This window comes from Symphalangus syndactylus, chromosome 3 (assembly GCF_028878055.3).
Source record: "Symphalangus syndactylus isolate Jambi chromosome 3, NHGRI_mSymSyn1-v2.1_pri, whole genome shotgun sequence".
In the NCBI taxonomy this organism is placed as follows: domain Eukaryota; kingdom Metazoa; phylum Chordata; class Mammalia; order Primates; family Hylobatidae; genus Symphalangus; species Symphalangus syndactylus.
Window position 1 is genome coordinate 103,071,400 of NC_072425.2, and position 24,355 is coordinate 103,095,754.

The 24,355-nt window shown below is 37.2% G+C and overlaps 1 protein-coding gene across 4 annotated transcripts; it reads right to left on the reverse strand.

The window, feature by feature from the left end:
- Nucleotides 1–15,026: 15,026 nt before the first annotated feature.
- TAC1 (tachykinin precursor 1) lies at nucleotides 15,027–23,622 on the reverse strand. 4 transcript variants are annotated; one of them, XM_055269972.2, is made up of 7 exons: nucleotides 23,357–23,617; nucleotides 22,817–22,948; nucleotides 21,735–21,831; nucleotides 21,261–21,305; nucleotides 20,678–20,701; nucleotides 19,165–19,218; nucleotides 15,027–15,625 (listed from the first exon to the last, which is right to left on the reverse strand). In XM_055269972.2, exons 2-7 carry the CDS (start codon nucleotides 22,937–22,939, stop codon nucleotides 15,579–15,581), a joined length of 390 nt encoding a protein of 129 aa, XP_055125947.1. In that variant the 5' UTR covers nucleotides 22,940–22,948; nucleotides 23,357–23,617; the 3' UTR covers nucleotides 15,027–15,578. The 4 variants fall into 4 exon arrangements, with proteins under 4 accessions (XP_055125947.1, XP_055125951.1, XP_055125949.1 ...); XM_055269976.2 differs by lacking the exon at nucleotides 19,165–19,218 and having other exon boundaries at nucleotides 23,357–23,620; XM_055269974.2 differs by lacking the exon at nucleotides 21,261–21,305 and having other exon boundaries at nucleotides 23,357–23,619.
- Nucleotides 23,623–24,355: the final 733 nt, after the last annotated feature.

Below are 24,355 nucleotides of genomic sequence, written 5' to 3' on the forward strand. Positions count from 1 at the left end.
CCCAGGTCATGTATCACCTCTTTTTTCATTCATTCATTTCTCCCCACCCCCATTCAGTAAGCATGAGCACCTGCTATGGGCCAAGCACTATTCCAGGTGAAAGGGATCACCAGAGAGAAAGAAGAAAATGATCTGTGCCATCACAGAGGTAATTGTACTTAAAAAATTTATCTTATGGTAATTAATAGTTTTGTTATTTGGGCATATTTTAATCTCCTATTAGATATGAGGTGTTTTGATGTCAGCCTCATGGTCCAATTCATGAATATTTTCCCCATTGCACTTATCACAAGGTCTTACCACTATAAGACAATTAAGTGTGATGGATGAATGAATGATTAAATAAACAGAGGAGTGAATGAATCAATCTTTCTAGTCTATTATATCAGAGCAATGCAACATAATTTTTATTCTTCTGAAATAGTATGAAATAAGCTCAAGCTTTGGAATAGAGTCATATAAAATCTGGTGGCACCAAAAAGCTATTATAATAAAATTTTAAAAGTCTTCCAAATGTATTTATTTGGACTTTTGGAATGCATTTTTGTAACCTAACATAACCAAATGAGGAAGGGAAAAAAGACTGAAATGTATAATGATATATTTACCTAATAGACTTAACACCTATTTAGAAGAGGCCATTAATGTGTATTATAAGAGAATAATATTTTATGAAATTGCAGTAGGGAAGTTTTTTATACTTCCCTAAATATTTCTTTTTGCATAATAATGACTCAGTTAACAAAGCTTAGAAATTATCTCTGCACTTTGGCTTATTTAGAAAAGAGTTTCCTTTCATGTGTATAAACAATCTTTGAAGAAATAAATTACACAGGTAAAATTTTTTTTTAGAAATTGAGATTAATATGAATGAAATTTAGGGAAGAGAGGAAAGAAAATGTCTATTGGAAGTATCTTCCACTGAGGCACCTTCCTTCTTTTCTGAGATGTCCATGTGGGTTTGGCTTATTCCACTCTTTTCTTTAGCTTTTAATTTCTTCCTAGACTTCCTGTCCCAACATTGTCATTTTATCTTTACTTTTTTATATACCTAAATTATTTTGGTATACATTATTTTTGTTCATGAGCAGACTCAATTACAACATTTTTTATACAAGGTGTTTCACTTAACTGAACTTTGAAAAATGTTCTTCAGTTTCAAAAGGCATGGGGCAAGGGAAGGAGAATTTATTTCAAATTTATGGGTTTGTCCAGAAATTCAGAGGCAGACAGAGTTACCCAATAGTAGTAAAATGGAGCTCCTCACATGTGCACACACACTTGCTTCACTCTTTCTTTCAAGAGGCAGGATAGTTAGCATAGGGGAAGGTGAATGTCGGTCACCACCACTTGCGGTCAATTTGCAAGACTGATGTCTAGGGAAAAGTTTCAAATGATGGAGCTATGAAAGATGTTTGTCTTGAATCCCATAACTTTAAAAATTGTGTGTCTGTAATGTTACATACACACTGAAAAGTATATCATACATATACATATGGTTTGGAGAATGGTTATAATAAAATAAACAGCAATGTAACCCCCATGTTAAGAAATCAATAAAGTGAATAGAGTCAATAGTTAAGAAATCTACCCAGTACTTCAGAAATGCCCTGTGTACTCGTCTTTTCTTTCCTCCAGCAAAGGAAACCACTGTCTGGTGTTCTGTGTTAATTATGTTCTTGGTTTCTTTATAGTTTTACCACTTACTTATGTATCTCCAAACAATATATTGTTTAGTTTATTTTTGTTTTTAACTGAATAGAAAGTGCAAACCTAGCTGCGTGAGGAAAGGAGAATATTGTCACTCTTAGATGAAGGTTCCAGAGAAGGTAAGCCAAATAGAATTTCTGGGCCATGATCTGGTCTCACCTTCCTTTGGAGTTTACAAGTGCCCCTTCTGAGGAAACTGGAAAAGGCCATGAATTTGTCTTAGAAAACATAAAGAAATTTGGCAGACAGTTGGGATAGACATGGAACAAGATACCAAGAAGAAGCATGGCCCGAGGGAGTGGGCTGTTTTCTATTTTCTGCTTACAGCCCACAGAGGCCTAACTCCAGCTCTTAGGAGTATACTGAAGCCAAACCTTTCTACAGGATGAGATGAGAGTCCTCAGCTGATCCAGGCATACGGCTTAGAAGGGACAGTGAGAACCTCATTAGCACATAGGCCAGTTCTGAGTGTTCTGTTCCTGGGTTTAAAAGATAGCAGGATTTTAGCAGGAATCTTAGTGATGACAACCACGTCATACTGAATAACACTTTTGTAACCTATATTACAAGCTGGAAGTACAGTGAAGTCTTCATCTCTAGAAAGAGAAACCTGTTGGCCTGGCGCGGTGGCTCACGCCTGTAATCCCAGCACTTTGGGAGGCTGAGGAGGGCAATCACAAGGTCGGGAGATCGAGACCGTCCTGGCTAAGACGGTGAAACCCCGTCTCTACTAAAATATACAAAAAATTAGCCAGGCGTGGTGGCGGCGCCTGTAGTCCCAGCTACTCGGGAGGCTGAGGCAGGAGAATGGTGTGAACCCAGGAGGCAGAGCTTGCAGTGAGCTGAGATCGTGCCACTGCACTCCAGCCTGGGCGACAGAGCGAGACTCCGTCTCAAAAAAAAAAAAAAAAAAAAAAAAAAGAGAGAGAGAGAAACCTGTTATAACTCTTAAGTGACATTTCTCCATTTCTGAAAATACTTAAACATCAAACAAGTAGCTGAAAATTCTTAAACATCAAACAGGTAGTACATTGGCCTTCATACAGAATCGAGAAAGATCCAGTAAGATCTCACGCAAGCCTGCCTCTCCAACCTCATATCTCACCACCTTCTCTGTGCTGTAACCATGCTCAAATATTTGCACTACTTGGAACACATACTGTTTTTTTAATACCTCTTTGTCTCTGTTCATATTGTTCTTGTTTCAGGGCTCCCTTCCTGCCTAATTTCCCTGGCAAACTTCTCATTCTTTAAGACTCATGTCTGTCTTATATGGGAATTATTCCTTCGGCCTCCTAGGTGGTACTCATCTCTGTGTTCCCACAATACTTTTCACTTATCACTGGCATAATCTTATCAAGTTGTATTTTAATCATTTTTTAATCTGCATATTTCCCCCACTTTCTGTGAGCTTCTTAAGATCAATGGCTGCAACGCATATATTGTTTAACCATAACTGTATACCATTATCACATCTAAACATTAACAATAATTCCTTGTTGTCATAGAATGTCCAGTGTTCAAGGTTCTCTGATTATCTCATACTTCATTTTTATTTGTTAATATAGGATTCAAAGAATGTCCATACATTGCAATTGGTTGATATGTCTCTTAAGTCTCTTTTCATCTCTAAGTTACTCTTCTGTTTCTTTTCCTTTTCTTTAATCTTAAAGTGTATCTGTTGAGGAGCTGGGTATTTTTCTTTAGAATTTCCATTGTCTTTCCAATGAAGTCATTTATTATGTAACTCTAACTTTTTTATTTCCTCCAAACTGGTAGTTAGATCTAGAAACTTGATCAAGCTTGAACGTTTTTGGCAATACTTCATACACAATGTTGTTTAATTCCATTAAGAAACACATATAACCTGTTTATTTCTCATTTGTGATGTTAATATTGATTGATGACTATTGCCTACATCTATTAGTTCATAGAGGCTGTAAAATAATGATATTCTAATTCTTACATTTTTGTCTTCATTTGTTAGCTGAAATACTTCTATATAGAGAAACTTTTAACAGCTTATTTACTAAAGGCAGGATAAATGCTTGAATCCTTCCCTTTATTCGCTACAATTGAAAATAACGAGTTGGTTCTCTGGCAAAAGACTAAGATTTGTTTTCTTTGGGCAGTTAATGCTTAGTACAATGACTAGCACATAAAAGGAATGTCCTAATAGCATGTTTTATGAGTGAATAGAGTCAATAAATTAATACACAAGTTAAGTGAATGATTGAATCACACTGATTGTACGCAACCCTATACATACAACACATAGCAGCCCTGTAAATAGCTGCTTCTTAAGACAGAGAGATCTGGAGGTCCTTAGCAGACTGATGTTCAGACGCTTCAGGCCCCAGTCATGGCCACTGAGTGCTGCATGGTCCAAGCAGGATGGGGGAACTAGCTTCTCATAGCCCCACTGCAAGGTTATGTAGCACTGGATTGCTGCCTGATTGGTTCTGCCTTCTGTACTGATAATGTGCACAAGCCAGTGCACATCTTCTACTAAGACATTTCTTAGGCATGCCATGGATATGTCAGTGTACAATTATTGGTTTTTAGTACAGTTATAGAGTTGTGCACATCTCCACAATTTTAGAACATCATCTCAGAAGGAAACACTGTAGCTTTAGCAGTTACCCCCATTTCCTTCCCACTGGCAACCACTAATATATTTCTGCCTCTATGGATTTGCCTATTCTGGACATTTTATATAAGTGGAATAATATGTACTCTTTCTTGACTGGCTTCTTTCACCTAGCAAAACATTTTCAAAGTTTATCTATGTTGCAGCATTTATCAGTATTTCATTTATTTTTATTGCAGGATAATATTCTATCATATGGATGTACTGAATTTTGCTTATTCATTCATCAGTTTATGGATATTTGGGTTGTTTTCACTTTTTCGCTATACGAATAATACTGCTATGAACATTCTTGTACAGGGTTTTGTGTAGACATATGTTCTCATTTCTCTTGGTTATATACCTAGAAGGGAAATTTCTGAGTCATGTGGTAACTCTTATGTTTAACATTTTGAGGAACTACAAACTGTTTTCCAAAATGGCTGCACAATTATGTATTCCCAAATGCAATGTAGGCGGTTCCCAATTTTTCTACATTTTTACCAACACTTGTTACCTGTCTTTTTTATTATAGCCACCCTAGTGTGGGTGAAGTGGCATCTCATTGTGAGTTTGGTTTACCTTTCCCTAAGGGTTAATGATGTTGAGCAACTTTTCATGTGCATATTGGTCATTCTTTGGAGAAATGCCTGTTTAGATATTTGCCCATATTTGTCCCTTATCAGATACGTGATTTTCAAATACTTTCTCCTATTCTAGGGATTGTCTTTTTACCTTAAAAACAGAAAAGTTTTTAACTTTGGTAAGGTTTAGAAAAATTTATCTAATTTTTGCTTTTGGTGTCATATCTATGAATGCTTTGCTAACCCAAGCTGCAAAGATTTACTCCTGTGTTTTATAGTTTTAGGTCATACTGAAGGTCTGTAATCCATTGGAGTTAATTTTTGTGTATGGTGTGAGGAAGAAATCCTCCATCATTCCTTCACTTGTGGATATCTAGCTATCCCAGTACCATTAAAAAAGAAGACCATTCTTTCCCCCATTGATTGCTTGACCACACTTGCTAAAAATCAGTTAACCATAAATATGAAGTTTTATTACTGATCCTTAATTTGATTGCAACAATCTATATAATTAATCTTATACCAGAGCTGCACTGTCTTGATTATTGCAGCTTGGTAGTAAGTTTTGACATTGGTAAGTATGAGTCCTCCAAGTTTGTTCCTTTTCAAAATTGTTTTGGCTATTGTGGGTCACTTGGTTTATTACAAGAATTTTAGGATCAGCTCATCAATATCTCCAAAAGGCAGCTGGGAGAGAGCTTTGAGACGCACCTTCATCTTTAATATGTTATCGAGGTATATTATAATGATAAGTTTTCTGATGTCGCATCTCTGGGAAAGCCTTATTTAATCTTTTTTTGTGTGTAGTATTTTATAACATATATAAGTATATAATATATGCATATATTACAAAATTATTATATGTTATACATTGTTTACATAGCATATGTAATAGCATATACATAGATTTGTTATTTCTATTATTTGTTTCTATGGTCACAAGTGGGGATGGCCTACAATTTTCTGTTCTAGAGTCCTTCCTTTGGTTTTATATCAGGGTTAGGCTAGTCTTATTAAATGAGTTCAGTAGTTTCTTTTAGGTGTAGACTGACCTCATTAAATGTGTTGAGGAGTTAACTTGCCCTTATTTTCCTATTTCTGAAACAGTTATTAAAGATGGAAAAGTTCATTACTTTCATTCTTAGAGTTTTGGTTGGAATTATCTATTAAATGGTCTTGGCTACTGCCTTTTAGATGTCAGTGTGGGTTAGGAGGTGTAGTTAATGAGTGTATAATGAGCTATAAATACTTTCATTGTCATTGGGTGATTTTAATACTTCAATTTTGAACAATAATACTTTCTAATAACCAAAAATTATACTTTCATACATTCATTGGTGTAGAATTTTGTATAGCAGTATCTTAAACATTTTTCTGACTCTTGTGTATCTATAGCTATTTTTTGTCAATGTCAAGTTTTACCTTATCTTTTTTTAATAGCTTTCCAAAGTTTATCTCTTTAAAATTATTTCTTTCTTTTTTTGTCCTATTGTTCAATTATCTGAAAATTCCACATATATATTTTAAAGTATGTCTATTTGGTAAAGATTCTTCCTCCTCAGTTTTATTAAGGTATAACTGACAAAGATTGGATATATTTATGGTATACAACTTGATGTTTTGATAAATGCATACCTTGCAAAATCATGAAATCAGGCTAATTAACATATCTCTCACCTCACAAACTTTTGTTGTGTGTGAGATAAGAAAATTTAAGATCTATATTTTTAGCAATTTTCAATATGCAATATGTTATTATTAACTGTAGCCACCATGCTCTGCAAGCTCAATGCTTCGGAACTTATTCATCCTGTCTAACTGAAACTTTTTTACCATTTGTCCAACATCTCCACATTCCTCTTCCCTTCTGCCAGCCCCTGGCAACCACCATTCTACACTCTGCTTCTATGAGCTTGACTTTTCAAACTCCACATATAAGTGAGATCATGTAGTATTTGTGCCTGGCTTATTTTACTTAGCATAATGTCTTCTAGGTTTATCCAAATTTTTACAAATGATCAGATTTCCTTCTTTGAAAAGATTGAATAGTATTTCATTGTGTGTGTGTGTGTGTGTGTGTGTGTGTGTGCTGCATTTTCTTTATCCATTTATCTGTCAATGGATGCTTAGTTTGATTCCATATCTTGGTAATTGTGAAGAATGCTGCAATACACATAGGAATGCAGGTATATCCTCAATGTACTGATTTCATTTTTTGAAATATATATACCCAGAAGTGGGATTGCTGGATCATATAGTAGTTCTGTTTTTAAATTTTTGAGGAATATCCATACTGTTTTCCATAATAGTTATGCTAATCTACATTCCCACCAATAGTGTACAAAGTTTTCCTTTTCTCCACATCCTTGCAACTTTTGTTGTATTTTGTCTTTTTGAAAATAGCCATTCTAAGAAGTGTGAGGTGAGAGTTCACTGTGGTTTTTGTTTGCATTTCCCTAATGATTAGGGATGTTAAGGATTTTTTCATATGTCTGTTGTCCATTTGTATGTTTTCTTTTAAGAAATGTCTGTTCTCATCTGTTGCTCATTTAAAAATTGGGTTATTCATTTTCTTGCTATAAGGTTGTTTGTGTTCCTTATATTTTTTGAATATCAACCCCTTATCAGATGTATGATTTGCAAATATTTTCTCCCCTTTTGTTGGCTGTCTCTTCACTTTTGTTTTCTTTGCTGTGCAGAAGCTTTTCAGTTTGATATAATCCCATTTGCCCATTTTTTATTTTGTTGCCTGAGCTGTGGAAGTCATATCCAAAAAGTAATTTCCCAGACCTATGTAAAGAAGCTTTTCCCCTATGGTTTCTTTTAGTAGTTTTATAGTTTCAGGCCTTACAATTAAGTAAGTAATCTATTTTCAGTTGAGTTTTACAGGTGGTGCAAGAAACCAGTCTAATTTCATTCTTTTGCGTGTGTATATTCAGTTTTCCCAAAACCACGTATTGAAGAGACTGTCCATTCCCCATTGTGTGTTCTTGCTGCCTTTGTTGAAGGTCATTTGACTGTAAATGTGTGGATTTCTTCTGGACCCTCTATTCTGTTCCATTGGTCTATATATCTGTTTTTATGCCAGTACTGGGATGTTTTGATTATTATGCCTTCGTAGTATATTTTGAAGTCAGGTAGTGTGATGCCTTCAGTTTTGTTCTTTTTGGTCAAGATGCTTCGGATATTCATGATTTTTGTGGTGCCATAAAAATTTTAGAATTAAAAAAACTTTCTGTAAAAACCTCATTGGAATTTTAATAGGAATTTCATTAAATCTGTGGATCACTTTGAGTAGTACAGGCATTTTTATGGTATTAATTCTTCTAATCCATGAAAATAAGATATTTTTCCATTTATTCTTTTCATCTTCAATTTATTTCATCAATATTTTGTAGTTTTCAATGTAGAAACTCCTTGGTCAAATTTATTCCTAAATATTTTATGTATTTTTAAAATGCTATGATATATATTATTTTCTTGATTTCTTTTTTGGATAGTTTGTGGTTAGTGTACAGAAATGCTGTTGATTTTATAGCTGATCTTGTATTATACAACTTTACAGAATTGATTGGCTCCAAGAGTTTTTCTGGTGAAATCTTTATAGTTTTCTATGTATAAGGTCATGTCATTGGCAAAAAGGGAAAAGTTTACTGCTTTCTTTTCAGTTTGGATGCTTGTTATTTCTTTAATTGCTTTGGTTAGGACTTCCAGTACTATATTGAATAGGAGTAGAAAGAGTAGGCATCCTTGCTTTGTTACTAATCTTGGAAAGCTTTCAACTTTTTACTGTGGAGTGTAATGTTAACTGTAAGCTTGTAATGTGTGGCCTTTATCATGTTGAGAAACATAACAAAAAGAATATTAGTATATTCTTTATGTAGTTGTTGAAAGTTTTAATCATAAAAGGATTTTGAATTTGTCAAATGCTTTTTCTGCATCTATTGAAATAATCATATGATTTTTATCCTTCATTCTATTAAATTACATCAACTGATTTGCATATGTTTAACCATCTTTGCAACCCAGAGATAAATGCCACTTAATCATGGTTTATGATTCCTTTAATGTGCTGTGGAATTTGGCTTGCTAGTATTTTTTGAGGATTTTTGGGGTTCATTAGGGATGAAGATTCTTGATTGCATATGTCTATTTGTCTTAATTCTCTATATGTCTATTTAATTTCTCTTGCACTTGCTTACTTTTTGACTGAAAAAGTGTGACATTTTTCATAGCTATTATTTACATATTTTTAATACTTTAAAATATTTTGATTGGCATATATATATACACACTTCTTAGAATGGCTATTATCTAAAAGACAAAATACAAGTGTTGCAAGGATGTGGAGAAAAGGGAAACTTTGTACACTATTGGTGGGAATGTAGATTAGTACAACTTATGGAAAACAATTTGGAGATTCCTCAAAAATGTAAAAACAGAACTACTATATGATCCAGCAATCCCACTTCTGGGTGTATATATATATATATATATATATATTTTTTTTTTTTTTTTCCGAGACGGAGTCTTGCTCTGTCCCCTAGGCTGGAGTGCAGTGACGCAATCTTGGCTCACTGCAAGCTCCGCCTCCTGGGTTCACGCCATTCTCCTGCCTCAGCCTCCCTAGTAGCTGGGACTACAGGCGCCCGCCAACACGCCCGGCTAATTTTTTGTATTTTTAGTAGAGACGGGGTTTCACCGTGTTAGCCAGGATGGTCTCGATCTCCTGACCTCGTGATCCGCCCGCCTCGGCCTCCCAAAGTGCTGGGATTACAGGCTTGAGCCACCGCGCCCAGCCATGGTATATATATATTTTAAAAAATGAAATCAGTACATTGAAGAGATACCTGCATTCCTATGTTCATATCAGCATTCTTCACAATTACCAGTAAGATATATATATATATATATATATATATACACACACACACAATTTTAAAAAATCTTTTTGGTAAAGATGAGACCTTGCTATATTTCCTGGGCTAGTCTCAAACTCCTGGACTCAGGCAGCCCTTTTTCCCTGGCTTCCCAAAGTGCAGGGTTTACAGGTGTGAGCCACTGTGCTCAGCCTGCTTTATATATTTTGACTATACCTCATATTTATAAAGGTTCGATGCTGTTATGTGTTCTTAGTAGATTATTCCTTTTATCAATATTAATAATCATTTTTTATTTCCTGGAATTTTTACCAGGAAAATTTTTTATTGACTTGTATGACAGTAAAATTGCCATATAATCATTATGTTAGTATTTGGCAGATTTTTAAAATATCACTTTATTTTTTAACATTTTTCTATTTTTTTTCAGGTTTGTCTTTTGGTAAATAATAAATAGCTACATTTTTTATCTTTTTAGCAACCTGACATCTCTGTCTTTTAATAGGTCTAATAAAGCTACTCATATTTATGGAAATATAAATGTTTAGTTAGGTTTGTTTGTTTGTTTGGTTTTTTGAGACGGAGTTTTGCTCTTTTTGCCCAGGCTAGAGTGCAATGGCGCAATCTCGGCTCACTGCAACCTCTGCCCTCCAGGTTCAAGCAATTCTCCTGCCTTAGCCTCCCAAGTAGCTAGAATTACAGGCGTCCACCACCACACCTGGCTAATTTTGTATTTTTAGTACAGATGGGTTTCACCATGTTGGCCAGGCTGGTCTCGAACTCCTGACCTCTCAGGTGATCTGCCCACCTCGGCCTCCCAAAGTGCTGGGATTACAGGTGTGAGCCACCAAGCCTGGCCTAGTTAGTTTTTTAACAAAGATTTTTAAAAAGCTTTCTTTCCTTCTGTTGATTAGATTGTGCTTTGCAACATTTTCCTTCTTCTGTTTTGATAGTTACTTATTCATCTATTGTTTTAGTTTTAGCCTGTGTATATTTTTAACTCACACACAGAAACTTGCACATTCTTTGAGAAAAAGTCTGGATTATGTCCTAGCCTCCTCAATAACACAATAAATTTAGCATGTATTCATTTCCTTTTATACTGTCCTTCCTTCTCCCCCAGCTAACTCCCATGTTGACATCTTATCAGATTTTATTTCTAGATTGTTTATTTAACACACACATACATAACTCTTCAATTTGGCAATATTTTTTAAATGATTACTTTGCTCACCATATTTCTTATAATTATTTCCTCCCAGATTTAGTTTTCTTCTTGCTGAAATATGTCCTTAGTAATTTTTTCAAAGAAGGTGGGTGTAAAGTTTCTGAGGTCTTATATGTGTGAAAATGCCCTTAATTAGTGAAAGAAGGTGAATGACTGAATTTATTCCACTGACCCCAGTAAGATCTGGGCCCATGCCTCTTTCTCCTCACTTTTCCTTTCAGACCCAAATTGGATAACGGCTGCTAGAACCTAAGCTTCAGTCTTGCAGGACCTGAATCCTGTCTCATTATTAATACAGCCCCATACCTTCTCTGAATTGGAACAGTGGACAATTTTCAGGATATAGTGAAATATTGACTGACCTTCATCAACCTAACATGTAAATTCTTATGTTTTGTTGTTGTTGTTCATTTGTTTTCAGAAACAGGGTCTTGCTCTGTTGCCCAGGCTCAAGTATGGTAGCACAACCATAGCTCACCTTAACCTCAGACTCCTGGGCTCAAATGATCCTCCCACCTCACTCCCTGAATAGCTAGAACTACAGGCGTGTGCCACCATGCCCAGCTAATGTTTCATTTATATTTTTGTAGAAATGAGGTCTTGCTTTTCTAAGACCAGGCTGGTCTTAAACTCTTGGCCTCAAGCAATCCTCCCATCTCAGCCTCTCAAAGCACTGGGATTATAGGCATGAGCTGCTGCACCCGGCTAATCTAACATATAAATTCCTTAGGCTTTCTGCTCTTCAGCGGAAATAGCTATTTTGAGCTATTCTCATGTTGCAATGGTTTTAATAAGGCGTAAGCTAACAGCTTTTAGTTGGCTTTCCTTCTTCCACAAATTCATCCTCACTGTTAAATGATAGTTTGGTTAAATACTGTTTTCCTTAAGAATTTTGAATATTTTGTCCCCTTATCTCATGGCTGCAATACTCATCCAGTATTGCTAGCAAGTCTGTTGTCTGTAGTGGTCAATTCCTTATTCTGCGGTTGGCACCTTCCACTGTAGCCTCTGCAATTTCCTGCTAGGGCTATGGCTTACTATTGTGGCTTCCCTTCTGCTTCTTTTTGGGGGATTTACAAAATTTCTGATCTAATAAAAATCTTACCCGTGTTTTGCACAAATCCCAACATGTGTATTAACTTCCTTAAAAATATGCCTTTAAAAATCATTCATAATGATTTCATGTTAGAAGGAGAGATTTCAGCACGTGCTCAAATTGAGACCAGATACTCTTATTTTTGTCTGTTTGGATGGATCCATGTGAAACTATATCCCTGGGGATGTAGAGAAGGACTTTTATTGTTACTGTATACTTTCCTTTATTTGGATTTCTGCTTATTAATTTCCCTTTGATTCAAGATAATAGAGCACACATGTGTTGGATATCTTCCTTCTTCCTCCCCTGCCCCACCCCACCAATGCACCTGCCAGCTTTCTCCACATGCTCAAGAGCCCTATATGTGCTGCTTACCTGTGTAGACAGCATTCAAGGGCTCCTACTCTTCTGTTTTCCAGTTGGGTTTGCCCAGTGGGAGGTACTGACAGGAGATCAGACAGCTGGGTGGCAATGAGGATGGGATATTTATTACCTGGTCACCCCACTCTCCTCCTCCTACCCATACTTGAACACCTTGTTTTGGCTCCAGTCTTTTACTGAAGGCAGCTGCCATCAAGCAGCCTTTTGCATACAGGGACACTCATTTCTTCACGTTGATCCTTCTGGCATAGGGGTAGCTGTTGCTCCCAAGGACATAGCATGGAGAACCATATACCATTACTAGCTTCTCTACATGCTGCCCATAACTTTGTAACTACTCCCTTTATTAACCCCTTCTCAAATTAGCTTGAAAATAATTTATTTTTGCCCTGGGCCCTGACCAATACAGAAACAAAAACAAAACAAGCAAAAACCAAAGCAATAATGTATACAGGTAACTTTATATAGTTTGGTCTTTTTGCTGTTGCATAACAGAATAAAATAAGAAAGAATATAGGTGAAGAAAACTTACTTTAAAGGAAATATGGCACAAAGACAAAGTAATAATAAATGTTTTGAGCAGAAACTTAAACTGAAGTTTCTGTCCCTTTTCCTATTTGTGTTGCCGCTGGGTTTCTGGGCCTAAAGGGAAAGCAGGCATGAGTGAAGTTCCGCCAATGCATGTCTTTATGCAGCACTGTGGGATCATACCACAGAGATTTATAGAATTTCACAGTGGGAAGGAGCCATGGGGACTATTTAGTGCAGCAATGAACAGCACAAAGCACTGCAAATTTGTGATATAGCCTGGATTTAATCTGTGAGGCAAAGATTTAAATACCTCCCCATGCTGTTGCTTGTTCAATGTGTCTAGTGCCTATAAAAATTTTTTATGGCTAAAATATAGAACTAATTTTCACACTGGCATTTTGAACAGTAGCTTAAAATGGGAACAGGTAACATTCACTGAATGCTCGCTGTGTGTGAGAGTGTGTCCAAAGCATTACATGCATCATTTCACTCAACCCTCAGCTGAATGCCATGCAGTGAGTACTAGTGTTATTCTAATTTTACTGATGAGGAAAATAAGGCAAAGAAAAGTTGAGGGACTCGCCCATCTTTACAAGGCCATTCATAACGTGATAGAGCCAAGATTCAAACCTGAGTAGTATGACATTGGGTCCCATGTGATTATCCACTAAAATTGTTCCTCTTGTTACAACAGCTATGCAGAAAAACTATATATATATATGTAAATATATATATATAACAAATACTGCTTTATGTCTAACAACATACAATATATGTTCCACATTATTAAATACACCATGATGCCGCTTTAAATGACTGTATAATATTCTGTTGTTTTAGTACACCTTTGCTTAATCAATTTCATTGTTAAATAGTTATTTGCTCTATTTCCCCCTCAGTTTATTTCCAATCCTGACTCCTATTATATTATAATCTCTGACCCCAGCATTTTGTTAAGCTTCATAACCCCATCTGTAAAATGATAATAATGATAATATTTTTGTCATTGAGTGATTAAGTATGTATATAATTTTAGCTAATGATTCTTATTATTCAATGGAATGTTAAACATTGCTGTTGGGGAGTGGGGCTCTAGGGGATGACTCTGGTTTTCTCCATTTTGCTTACCATTATATAATTTTTCATATTTAGATGTATTGTGTACTAAGGAATATGAGTTGGAGTTTTTTAAGAAAACATTTAATTGAAAATATAAATGTTAAAATATGCTTCCGCTCTTCTCTCCTACAAATGGTTTTATTGCCCACCAACAGTCACCAGTCCAGGCTAAATTCATTTTTTTTACTTCACTGAACAGTGCTTGTCTGCATTGTTTCACCACTCGTCAATACTTCACATGCTCTATGCAATCAGAAAATGATTCCAAGGACACTTATCAATCAAAATGCACAAGCCTCCCTCTCAATGCTTGGTATTTATTCCTGATGCACGTGCTTCTGTCAGACAGAGAGAGTGTTATAGGTATTAGCAATTCACAGGCACTTCTTAGAAATGCTGGAAAGGAGTTCTTATTTTTGCTTATTTTGTTGCCCTATTATCAACATCTCATCTTTCTGTATCATCTTCCGACAATCTTTGTGAGAATTTGATTTGCTATCTTAATTCTAGTGAGACTCAGGCACTGATGCATTTATACCTGGGCTCTGAGCAGGGCTGAAATGGTAGTGAGCCGATGTTTTACTCAACAAGAGAATAATCAGCGAAATATATCTTTGAAATAGATTATTATTGTATTTGTAAAAAGGAATTAAAAGCATATGAAACCATAACTTAGCATTTACTCTTTGGAACGCAAATTGCAATTGTGTTCTTCATAAATGATCTCATGACAAATGATTTAGCAAAAAAAGTGCATGACAGAGAGAGAAGTTGCATTTTAGACAAAACCGCTTTGAACCTATTTCACCTATTAAAGGAAAGATTGCTAATTGGACATAAATGTTAATAAAAGAATGTGACAAAAATCTTGAAGATATTTTTTCTTTTATTTAAAATGTTAGCTATCACAACACATCATACAATGAAATGAAGACATTAGAATCACATTAAAACTTTTAAAAACGTCTCTATATAGTCACAAAACATGAAACATGCTTCAGAGATACAAATATAGTGTAATACCAAAATCTCAGTACATTTTCACCATGAAAGCAAATAGGAAAAGCACAAGACTGTCAGGAATTTCCTTCCCTTTCCGCAGTAGCTGACATGACTGCTTCAAAGCGATGATTTTTTTTCTTTAGGGACTGTATCATTGACAGGTTTTACAATTTCATTTAACACTGTGCTTTGTTGAGAAATAACCACTTATTTCTATTTTAATGGAGTCATCATATTGGAATTAAAACACATGTTTACAATACGTATTGGCACAATATGAAAAATAAACACTTTTTGCATTTTCAACCCCAAACAACTGTTATTAAATAAATTATTATTCCTCATAGTGCATGTCTTAATTTACCTCTCATTGCCCATTGTCACAAATGAAGCTGAATAAATATAGTTAGGTAGTTTATTAACGTCTTCTTTCATAATTCTGCATTGCACTCCTTTCATAAGCCACTGAAAACAAAGAAGAGATAAAGTGTTTTTTAAGTGAATTCACTGAGGGAGTTACACAACTAAAGTTCAGGGCATATAGTAATTTATTTTAAACTCATAATGACATTTTCCCTCTGTAGAAAGTATTTCTAAAAATGTTATCTGCACATCTTCCAATCCTGCCTCAGTCTCTATCCTGATTGGAAATGATCTAACCACAGAACTCGGTTTCATTCATCATTCATCATACACTTGGTGCACCCAAAGCATATTTCCACAATATATTGCAGTGTTGATTCTCAGCAGCTTTCTCAAGTAGTAGCAGATACCCACAGCGAATTATAGAAAGGACAATGCCTAAAATAACCAGGAATACTAGTAGGATAAAAAGAAAATGTGGGACTTTTATTCTAGCAGAGACCATGGGCCAAATCTAGAATACCATTTGTTCTTGTAACTAGGTTTATAGGAATACAGACACACTCATTCATTTACATATGGTCTATGGCTGCTTTGGCCTAAAATAACAGATTTGGGTAGTTGCAACAGAGATTATATGGCTCACAAAGCCTAAAATATTTATAATCTGTTTCTTTTCAGGAAAAGTTTGCTGATCCCTGCTCAAGGGGCATCTAATTGTGTAGGGGTCTCTTCCTACCTTGTGGTTACCTCCCAGTGATGGATTGCCCTCAAGACTAAAAACAGCCCATTTACCATAGGTAAGTCAGTTGAGCCATCTAAATACCATACTGTTTAACTTTAATGGCCTGTGAAGGATTAATTATTGCTTCCAAAGGTATTTAACATATAGCTAGCAAGTAATTTAAATACATTGATTATCTGGACAAAAAATGCCAAAATCGTATATTATATTATATTGCATATAATTTCAAAGGGATCTGTAACCACAAAGGGGTAAAAATCAGACCGTTGCCGTAAAAGTATTTTGGGATATTTTTCATCCTTAACTAATACCTTATAGACTTAGATGTATGGTATAGTGGAACTACTATGCTTTTTGAAATTTAGTATGGCCTGTATAAAATACTGAATGTAAACAGAAACAGTGGAAAGATCTGTGAAGGATCTGTAGGAACAACAGGTGCTACTCTAAACAGTTTCCTCAGTGAGAAGATTTGCTGACAGAGAAGGCAGGTAAAGGCATCAGTGTTATCACTTCCCTCTTTAATACTGGTCTTAAACACCCAACTATCCTTTAAGTGTGGTTAACAATAAGCTGCATATTTTACATCAATTAAGTATGCACTTGTGAGGCAGAACAGTCTGAGCCAACACTGGACGGGCTTGAGGGAAGGAAATAGTTTATTTCTCATTCGGTCTGATTATATTAGGAACAGGATGAATAGCCCAAGTTCAGTCTCTGACAAGCTTTAGGTAACATGACTCTATTCCTCAGAGAAATTAGATGAAAGCTAATGTAAACCAACTAAAGACAGACAGTGATTTAGCTGGAACATAATGTCCTCTTACATGGAAACAGAGTTTCTTACCTGCTTCAGAGGGTCTTTGAACCCTCTGAAGCCTGATATAAATTTTTGAGTGTATGAGCTGATGAGGGTTTCTGTGGGAAAGGGCATCTATCTAGATTTATCAGATTGTCAAAGGGGTCCCTGACCATGAGTGGGTAAAGATCAGAGGGCTGTAGATTAAGGCTATGATAACCTTGCCTCCATGAGGTATATAAAAAGATCCCTGATTGACTGTGGATCATATCACATTTTTGCCCATTTTTCACCTATTTATATTTTCTTAACTAAAATGGAGGAACAAAGATTTAGTTATAAATTGATCCTGATTCATTACAATGATTCTATTTATCACTACTTATGTTATTATTTTAAGTACATTTAATTGTATTTAATCTGTTCTAACTTGTACAATATCTACATTTGCAAAGTTAAGCATGTTCTGAAACCTATATCAATTCCGGAAATGGAAAGTTGATGACTAATATGATTATCAAGAAAAACCACAGTTAAGTGAGGACTAGTATGTATTGATACAAATAAAAGCCATTGTGGTTTAAATTTATACTTCATTTCTAAAAGTGGGAAGATAATACATATTAATAAAACAATTACAAGTTTTTCATTAAGGCACATTGATAATTTCTTATGCTTCACTTACACTTCGGCAGCCCAAAATGACTGGTGAGAAAATGCAAAGGTAGTGTCTAAATAGAAAGTGGGGACCCAATAAAAACACTAGGATAGCTTGTCCTGTGGACTTCAACACCAAGAACTTCAAATTCCAGATTTATTGGAAAGTTTGTATAAAAGGTCAATTATGAAACACTTAGAACTTTTCAATTATATGAATATATTCTCTGGCTTCTGCTGTAGCCCAGATTATGTTAACGTTTTTTTTTATATTGCGGGTTTTGATTTTTGCCCCACAGAAAGTGGTTTTATTTAATGTACCCAAGTCTTACATTTCACAATAAAGAAAAAAATCTCCATTAAAAAACACTAGGGTATTTTTCCTAGGATCCAGATAATTAACGATTAAGCCAGCACATCTTATAGATTGTCTAGAAACTAGAAATATTCTAAATGGGTAAGACAGCTGCTGATTACCTTCTAATTAATAACATATTTAGTATTTTAATTCTATTTTCACTGAAGGCAAAATAGAATTCGAATAGCTTTTCCAAGAAGCACTAGAGGTAAGAGCTATAAGGTCTTAACAAAAAGTGAGCTTCTATTAAAATGATCTAGGGGTTATTTACCTTGAAATCAGTGTGATGAATGAGTTAACTAATAATGGTTTTCAGATTATATATATATATATATATATATATATATATATATATATATGGTATTTACAAAGAAGATGGAAACTGAAGAGAAGGAAACTTGCAGGGTTTATATCATATGAAAAAGTTGTTCAGAATTAAAATGAGAATTGTGGTATCCTTTCTCTCTAAGGAGTTTATAGCCAGAACCAATTTATAACACTCAAGGATATTTAATTGTGTTCCTTTTTGAAAGTACTGAAATAAACCATATCACTTTTGTCCTCTCCAACATCCATCAGGATGTTTAGATTTTGAATCTCTACAACTTCATAAAAAGTGATTAATTTGTATAAAGAATTTGTTTTGTGAATTTATTTTTGTGTTGGAAGATCGCCAGATGTAATGTCTTGTAAAACTTTCAAATTACTTTGATAACAAGTGAAAATCAGCCTCATTCTTCCCTGCACTCCCCACTCCCCCTTGGTTCAGTAAGGTTAAACAAGGCTTATTTAACAGATCTACAGGAAAGAATATAGTACTAACCCAAAGATTCAGGTTGGTAATGATTAAATGGGGCAGACACTGGGAAGAATGGTGATTGGAGAGAAATAGACAGATACTGTGGTAATATTAGCTTAACCAGCTATAAATCCATTTGTGGTTACAAGTACAACAGTTAAGTTTTTTCACCATAATACTCATTTTTATATCTACTACTCCTTTTTAATATTTTAAAACTATGCCTTAGAAAAAAATAGAAATAGATTTGAGATACTATTTTCAGTCATAATTTCATACATACCAGAATTTAAAGCTCTTTTGCCCATTAGTCCAACAAAGGAATCTGTTTTATGTCCTGGAAAAATACATTTAGGGGCATTTTAATATGTATATCTTTGAGGAAACAAACTATTATTACTAGAACAAAGCAAGCTTCTGAATATATGTCTGTATAATAAATATCTATCTACTTCAACTTTTGGTGAGACTGAAGAAATAAAGATTCCTTCAAAGTTTTATAAACTACACTAAAACAATACAATGAAAGCACTTTTCTTAATTCTATATTTAATGTTAGCAAGCACTCTTTATTCATATATTTTATCTGTTATGTAAGGGTCTAAAATATTTTATATAAAATGTTGTTATTTGAGCTAGCTTTGATTTTTTAGGAAGTCAATTTCACATTTCTGTGAGAGTGAAATATCCAAGCGTATTTCCTTGTGTTATTAATAAGTTGTACTTCTCAGCAAGTGGACCTTAATTAAATCAGATTCCTTTCCTTGATGATTATAATCTTCTAAAAGGTCACTGTTTTTATTTTATTGGATATTAAAAGATACTCCTTTCAGAAAAGTGTATTAGTTTTCACATGAACAGAGTACATTTTTTAATTACATAGAATTTTTATATATAATTCCCTTCAAAGTCAAATCCTTAGAAAGTAAATATGAATACCATTTATTTATTTTTCAAAGATGAACTCTTTGGAAAGGTTACTATTTTAATGCTAGTGAGAGAATTTCTCTTGGTTTTTATTTTAATAGTTGAGAACAGCTGCTATGTTAATGTGGCCTGCTCTGCCACCCAGTGAACCAAATCCACGACAGGGTACATGAGTGGACAATATGATCAAGATAGACCCTTGCCACTTCTTGTCAACTCTGGTTCCATTAACTGAGAAACAAATCTAATGACTTTCATGTACCACAATTTTGCCATCTTTGCTGCCCTAAGAAATGTTTTACTGATCGAGTTTTCCCATTCAATTAGGGGATTAAAAAACTGCATCTCTACCCATCTTCATTTTTAGTATGGATTCTCTACTCATATTCATTCACTCATTCCATTTAATTAGCTGCTGGATGACCCTAATAAATGACATCATTATTGGACCAAGCATACTAAAATGAGTTAGGAGATGCCTATAAATGCTTGTGGGGGTTTCGTGTTTGTTTGTTTGTTTGTTGGTTGGTTGGTTTACAGTGAAAGTAAGCTTGGGGGTGGGTGGGTGGGAAGAAGTCTGTATGGTAGATTTCTAATCCTAGGATTGAAATTCTTATCTAAAACTAACAACTTAAGGGACTTAAAAGACATTTTTTTCTTTTTTAATATAATGCATCTCTTTGCTAAGTACAATACGTCTAAATAACCATATTCTGGATATAATATTAATCTCCCCCATTCTTATATTGTCTTCATTAAACATATTAAGCCCTAGAGTCATGACAGAAAATAAGGTAAGATAAATAAAGTGAAATTCAATATAATTTTACATTTAAATTTGATAAATGTCAAAATAATTTTGAACTTACTTTTGTGAGAAATCTGGCCATGTCCTAGAAGAAAGATAAAATTAGCAAACACATATAGATTTGTTTTTAAAGATGCTACATTATATCTTTTATAAAATAATTTGATTCTCAAAATATGTAACATTTTCTATCTATATATTATCCTGAGGAATAAAGCAGAACCATAAATGCTAAACAAATTATTAATCATAAAAACTAAATATTTAAACAAATGGAATTTTTATTAAGTGCCTTCTATGGGATTCAAACCTAGGACTACGAGACTTCTGAGGCCTCTTATTAACTACAAGACTGTAACATATCCCACCTTCAAGGCTGGCCACCCACTGAGAGAGAGAGAGAAAGAGAGAGGGAGAGACTGAGACAGAGAGAGAGTGACAGAGAGAGAGAGAGTGACACAGAGAGAGAGAGAGTGACAGAGAGAGAGAGTGACAGAGAGAGAGAGAGACCGAGAGTGCGCAAATCCATCTCTTTATTAAACAGGCATGATCCGGATCTTGTATTTCAGCCCATAAAAGATTTTATTTCACTTTCCTGCATGTGCTTTCACAATAGTAAAATAAAGATTTATAGGAATGTTTACCATAAAGAGCCTTTAACAGGGCCACTTGTTTTTCAATTGAGGAATCTGACAAGAGACGAATTGTCATTAACTACACGTTCCACTGACCGTGCGATGAATTCAAGCAAACAATATTTCTATCCCAAGACAAATCTACTCTCACCTCAGGGAATGCTATAAAATCCTGCTCCACATGCACTTGGATCATCCGCACTACTACGCCCGGAGGCCCGTGCCTTCCCTTTGTCAGCTTGGATCTTTAGTCAAGGGAGCGCTTCACTCGAATACAGTGAGGCATGCGAACCAGATCTTTCCCTCCCCGCCGCGGGCCCGTGCATGCCTTAGTGCGGCGTGGGCCAATGTCGCGCCTGGGGAATTACACCCCTCTTGGAGTGGAAATCTCTATTCAGAGCGAGAGACCCTGGGGTACTCCAGGAAGGAGTGAGCAGACAGGGCGGGCTGCCCAAGACACCTAGGGACGGTCGCCTATCTCACCAGCATCCCGTTTGCCCATTAATCCAAAGAACTGCTGAGGCTTGGGTCTCCGGGCGATTCTCTGCAGAAGATGCTCAAAGGGCTCCGGCAGTTCCTCCTGGGGGACAAAAGCACGGACAAAGGGCGTGTAAGGCAACCAGAGCGAGGCACCCAGCAACCCGAGCTCTTCCCGCTGTACTGCGGCCCCGAGGCGGGGGGAGGCAGCCTTCCCCACGCTGGGGCTGAGCGGGGTCCCTCCTGAGGCGCTCGCTGTCTGCGCCCCACCTCGCGGAACTCGCGTCCCGCCCCCCCGCAAGCCTGCCAGGGCGAGTTAGCAGCTGGCTCGGCGTCTTCAAGCTTGGAGCACTTTCCGCTCTCTCCTCCCAGCCCGGGGACCTTCCCTCATCTGCTGCGCCGCCACCTGACTTTGTCTTGTCTCGGTGCCGGCTTTGTAGAGTCCTCACTGCCCTAAATGCACACAGGTGTGTGGGATCTGGGGCTGGGGCTCCGGTGGGGAAGGGTGACAATGCTTTACAGACGACTTTCACCGTTTTCCTGAGGCGCGCTCCCCAGCGCCTGTAGCCTATGAGTTTCTAAAGGGAAACTTCAAGCTACAACCTCAGGTCCGCAAAACAAACGTGAAGGCAGGAAATTAACTTCCCTCCAGCCTCCGGCCCTCCAATCCCCCTGCAGCTCGCGCGTGTGCCCGCTGCTGCCCGCGACCAAGGCGCCCTCCTCTGCCCGTGCCCAGACGCTAGGGCAGTGCAGCTGGACCTGAGCCCCCGAAATCCCCGTTCCTGGGGGATGAAATCTTATGAGATTTCCCGTCTTGTTAGGATCTCGGGCACATCCGGGAGGGCATCCCTGCTGCAGGGAGTTCCTGGGCCGGACGGTGAAGCCCTCGGGAAGAAACTTGAATCGTGGGCACAAAATCCCGTGAGGAACCCGAGAAATAGTGCTCCTTTCCATCCTTCCGTACGCATCCGCTGCCTCCTGTCGCGGTCGCGGTGCCTGCCACGTTAACTAGGGTGCTGTTGCGTGGGAAGGTGACAGCTCTCGAGCCCAGGAAGAAGGGTGCGGGCCGTCCTGGGAAGGGGCCTCACCTTGATCTGGTCGCCGTCGGACCAGTCGGACCAGTAATTCAGATCATCATTGGCTCCTATTTCTTCTGCAAACAGCTGAGTGGAGACAAGAAAAAAGACTGCCAAGGCCACGAGGATTTTCATGTTGGATTTCTGGGATGGGGTAGGAGTAGAAGACACCAAAGAGAGAAATAATATATCTATTAGGGGTGGTTATCCAAGAGTTACAGCAACAGAATTTTCTGCCCCACAACGGATGAACCAAGATCAAAAACATAAGGACTAAAGTCTCACCTGTACCCGTTAGGCGAGAGAATCGCGTCCCCAAGATTCTCCAACCCTCTTCTCCCTGAATCCCAACTCCCCCAGCCCCCTAACCCACCAACCCACACCTTCAAACCAGGAAACTCAGCAGGTGGAAGACAAAGAGGGGCGTTGGCGTTTGGGAAGCCAGTCTCCCCGCTGTCCCTCGCCGCAGCGGCGCACCCAGCGCGGCCACCTCGGACAGATGCGGGGCGGGGTGACCCGGGCAGCCGCGGCCAGCACCGCGCGGGCACTTACTGCGACGGACAGTCCCGAGGGGTGCTGGGTTCCTCTGGTTCCTCCGAGCGCACGCTGGTCGCTCCGCACTCTCGGTGGCTGCGGCCGGGAAGGAGGTCCGAGCGCGCTCTTTCGCCTGCTCAGTGCCTTGCGGTATTTATCCCAGCCTCCTTGAACCTCCAGACCCACGTGACATTCTCCCCACGCGACTTTCTGCTCAATATTTAATTAGCCGCCTCCTCTCCTTTCGCTTGCGTGATTGAGAGTTTCCGAGACGGTAACTCGTCGATGCCCATAACATCTGGACCCAATTGGGTTCTAAATGACGCAATTTTAGGAAAATCGAGGTCTCGCCATCCAATCCGGAGCGGCCTGCTTCCGTCTGCAGATCTGACGCCCCCTCCCCTCTCCTTCGAAACTGGGTTTCATGACACCTGATATTACTCATCAAATTTGAGCAAAGTGACTCATTCCTTGGACTTCGGTAACTTTTCCGTCCCTTGAGACGTCAGGATAAGTTGCACTTTTGAAGATGGCCAAATAACTGTAGGCATTCAGACATTTCGTAGGAAATTAGGCTAAAAAAGGAGGACTACACTTGAGGGGAGATGCGGGGAAGCATTATTTTCCCTTCTATTTCTAGCTTAAGAGTATTTAAGTGTTTCTGAGACACAGCATCTTTCTATAACCAGAACATCCCTCTTCTAAATCAACGCGAATACTGGCTTTTCCTTAGCATAACAAAAGGATGTTTCGTCCCATAGTATTTTAGAAGATGCAAGCAGATTTATTTTACATTTTGGAGAAAGGGGAATTTAAACATGACATTGTGTGTCAGACTTAGGATTTCTTTTGTTTGAAGCTGGGTAACTCCTCTTCCTTGCCACATCCAGGAGCAGGGTTTGAACAGGACGTTTTTTGCTTCTCTCCTATACTTTCTTGCTGAAGACTAGGAAACCAGCAACATAGTGTGTAGGATCCTCACCCTTGTCACTAAAGGGCTCTATAAATCATATGTTT

Excerpts from the sequence above, each read along its gene's own strand:
- TAC1 (XM_055269972.2), bottom strand. The coding sequence starts at position 22,939 with ATGAAAATCCTCGTGGCCTTGGCAGTCTTTTTTCTTGTCTCCACTCAG. Across the intron at positions 21,306-21,734 it reads AATGGGCAAACGGGATGCTG|ATTCCTCAATTGAAAAACAA; the intron begins GTGAGATAGGCG and ends GTCTCTTGTCAG. Across the intron at positions 15,626-19,164 it reads CAAAAGAGCTTTAAATTCTG|TGGCTTATGAAAGGAGTGCA; the intron begins GTATGTATGAAA and ends CTTTGTTTTCAG.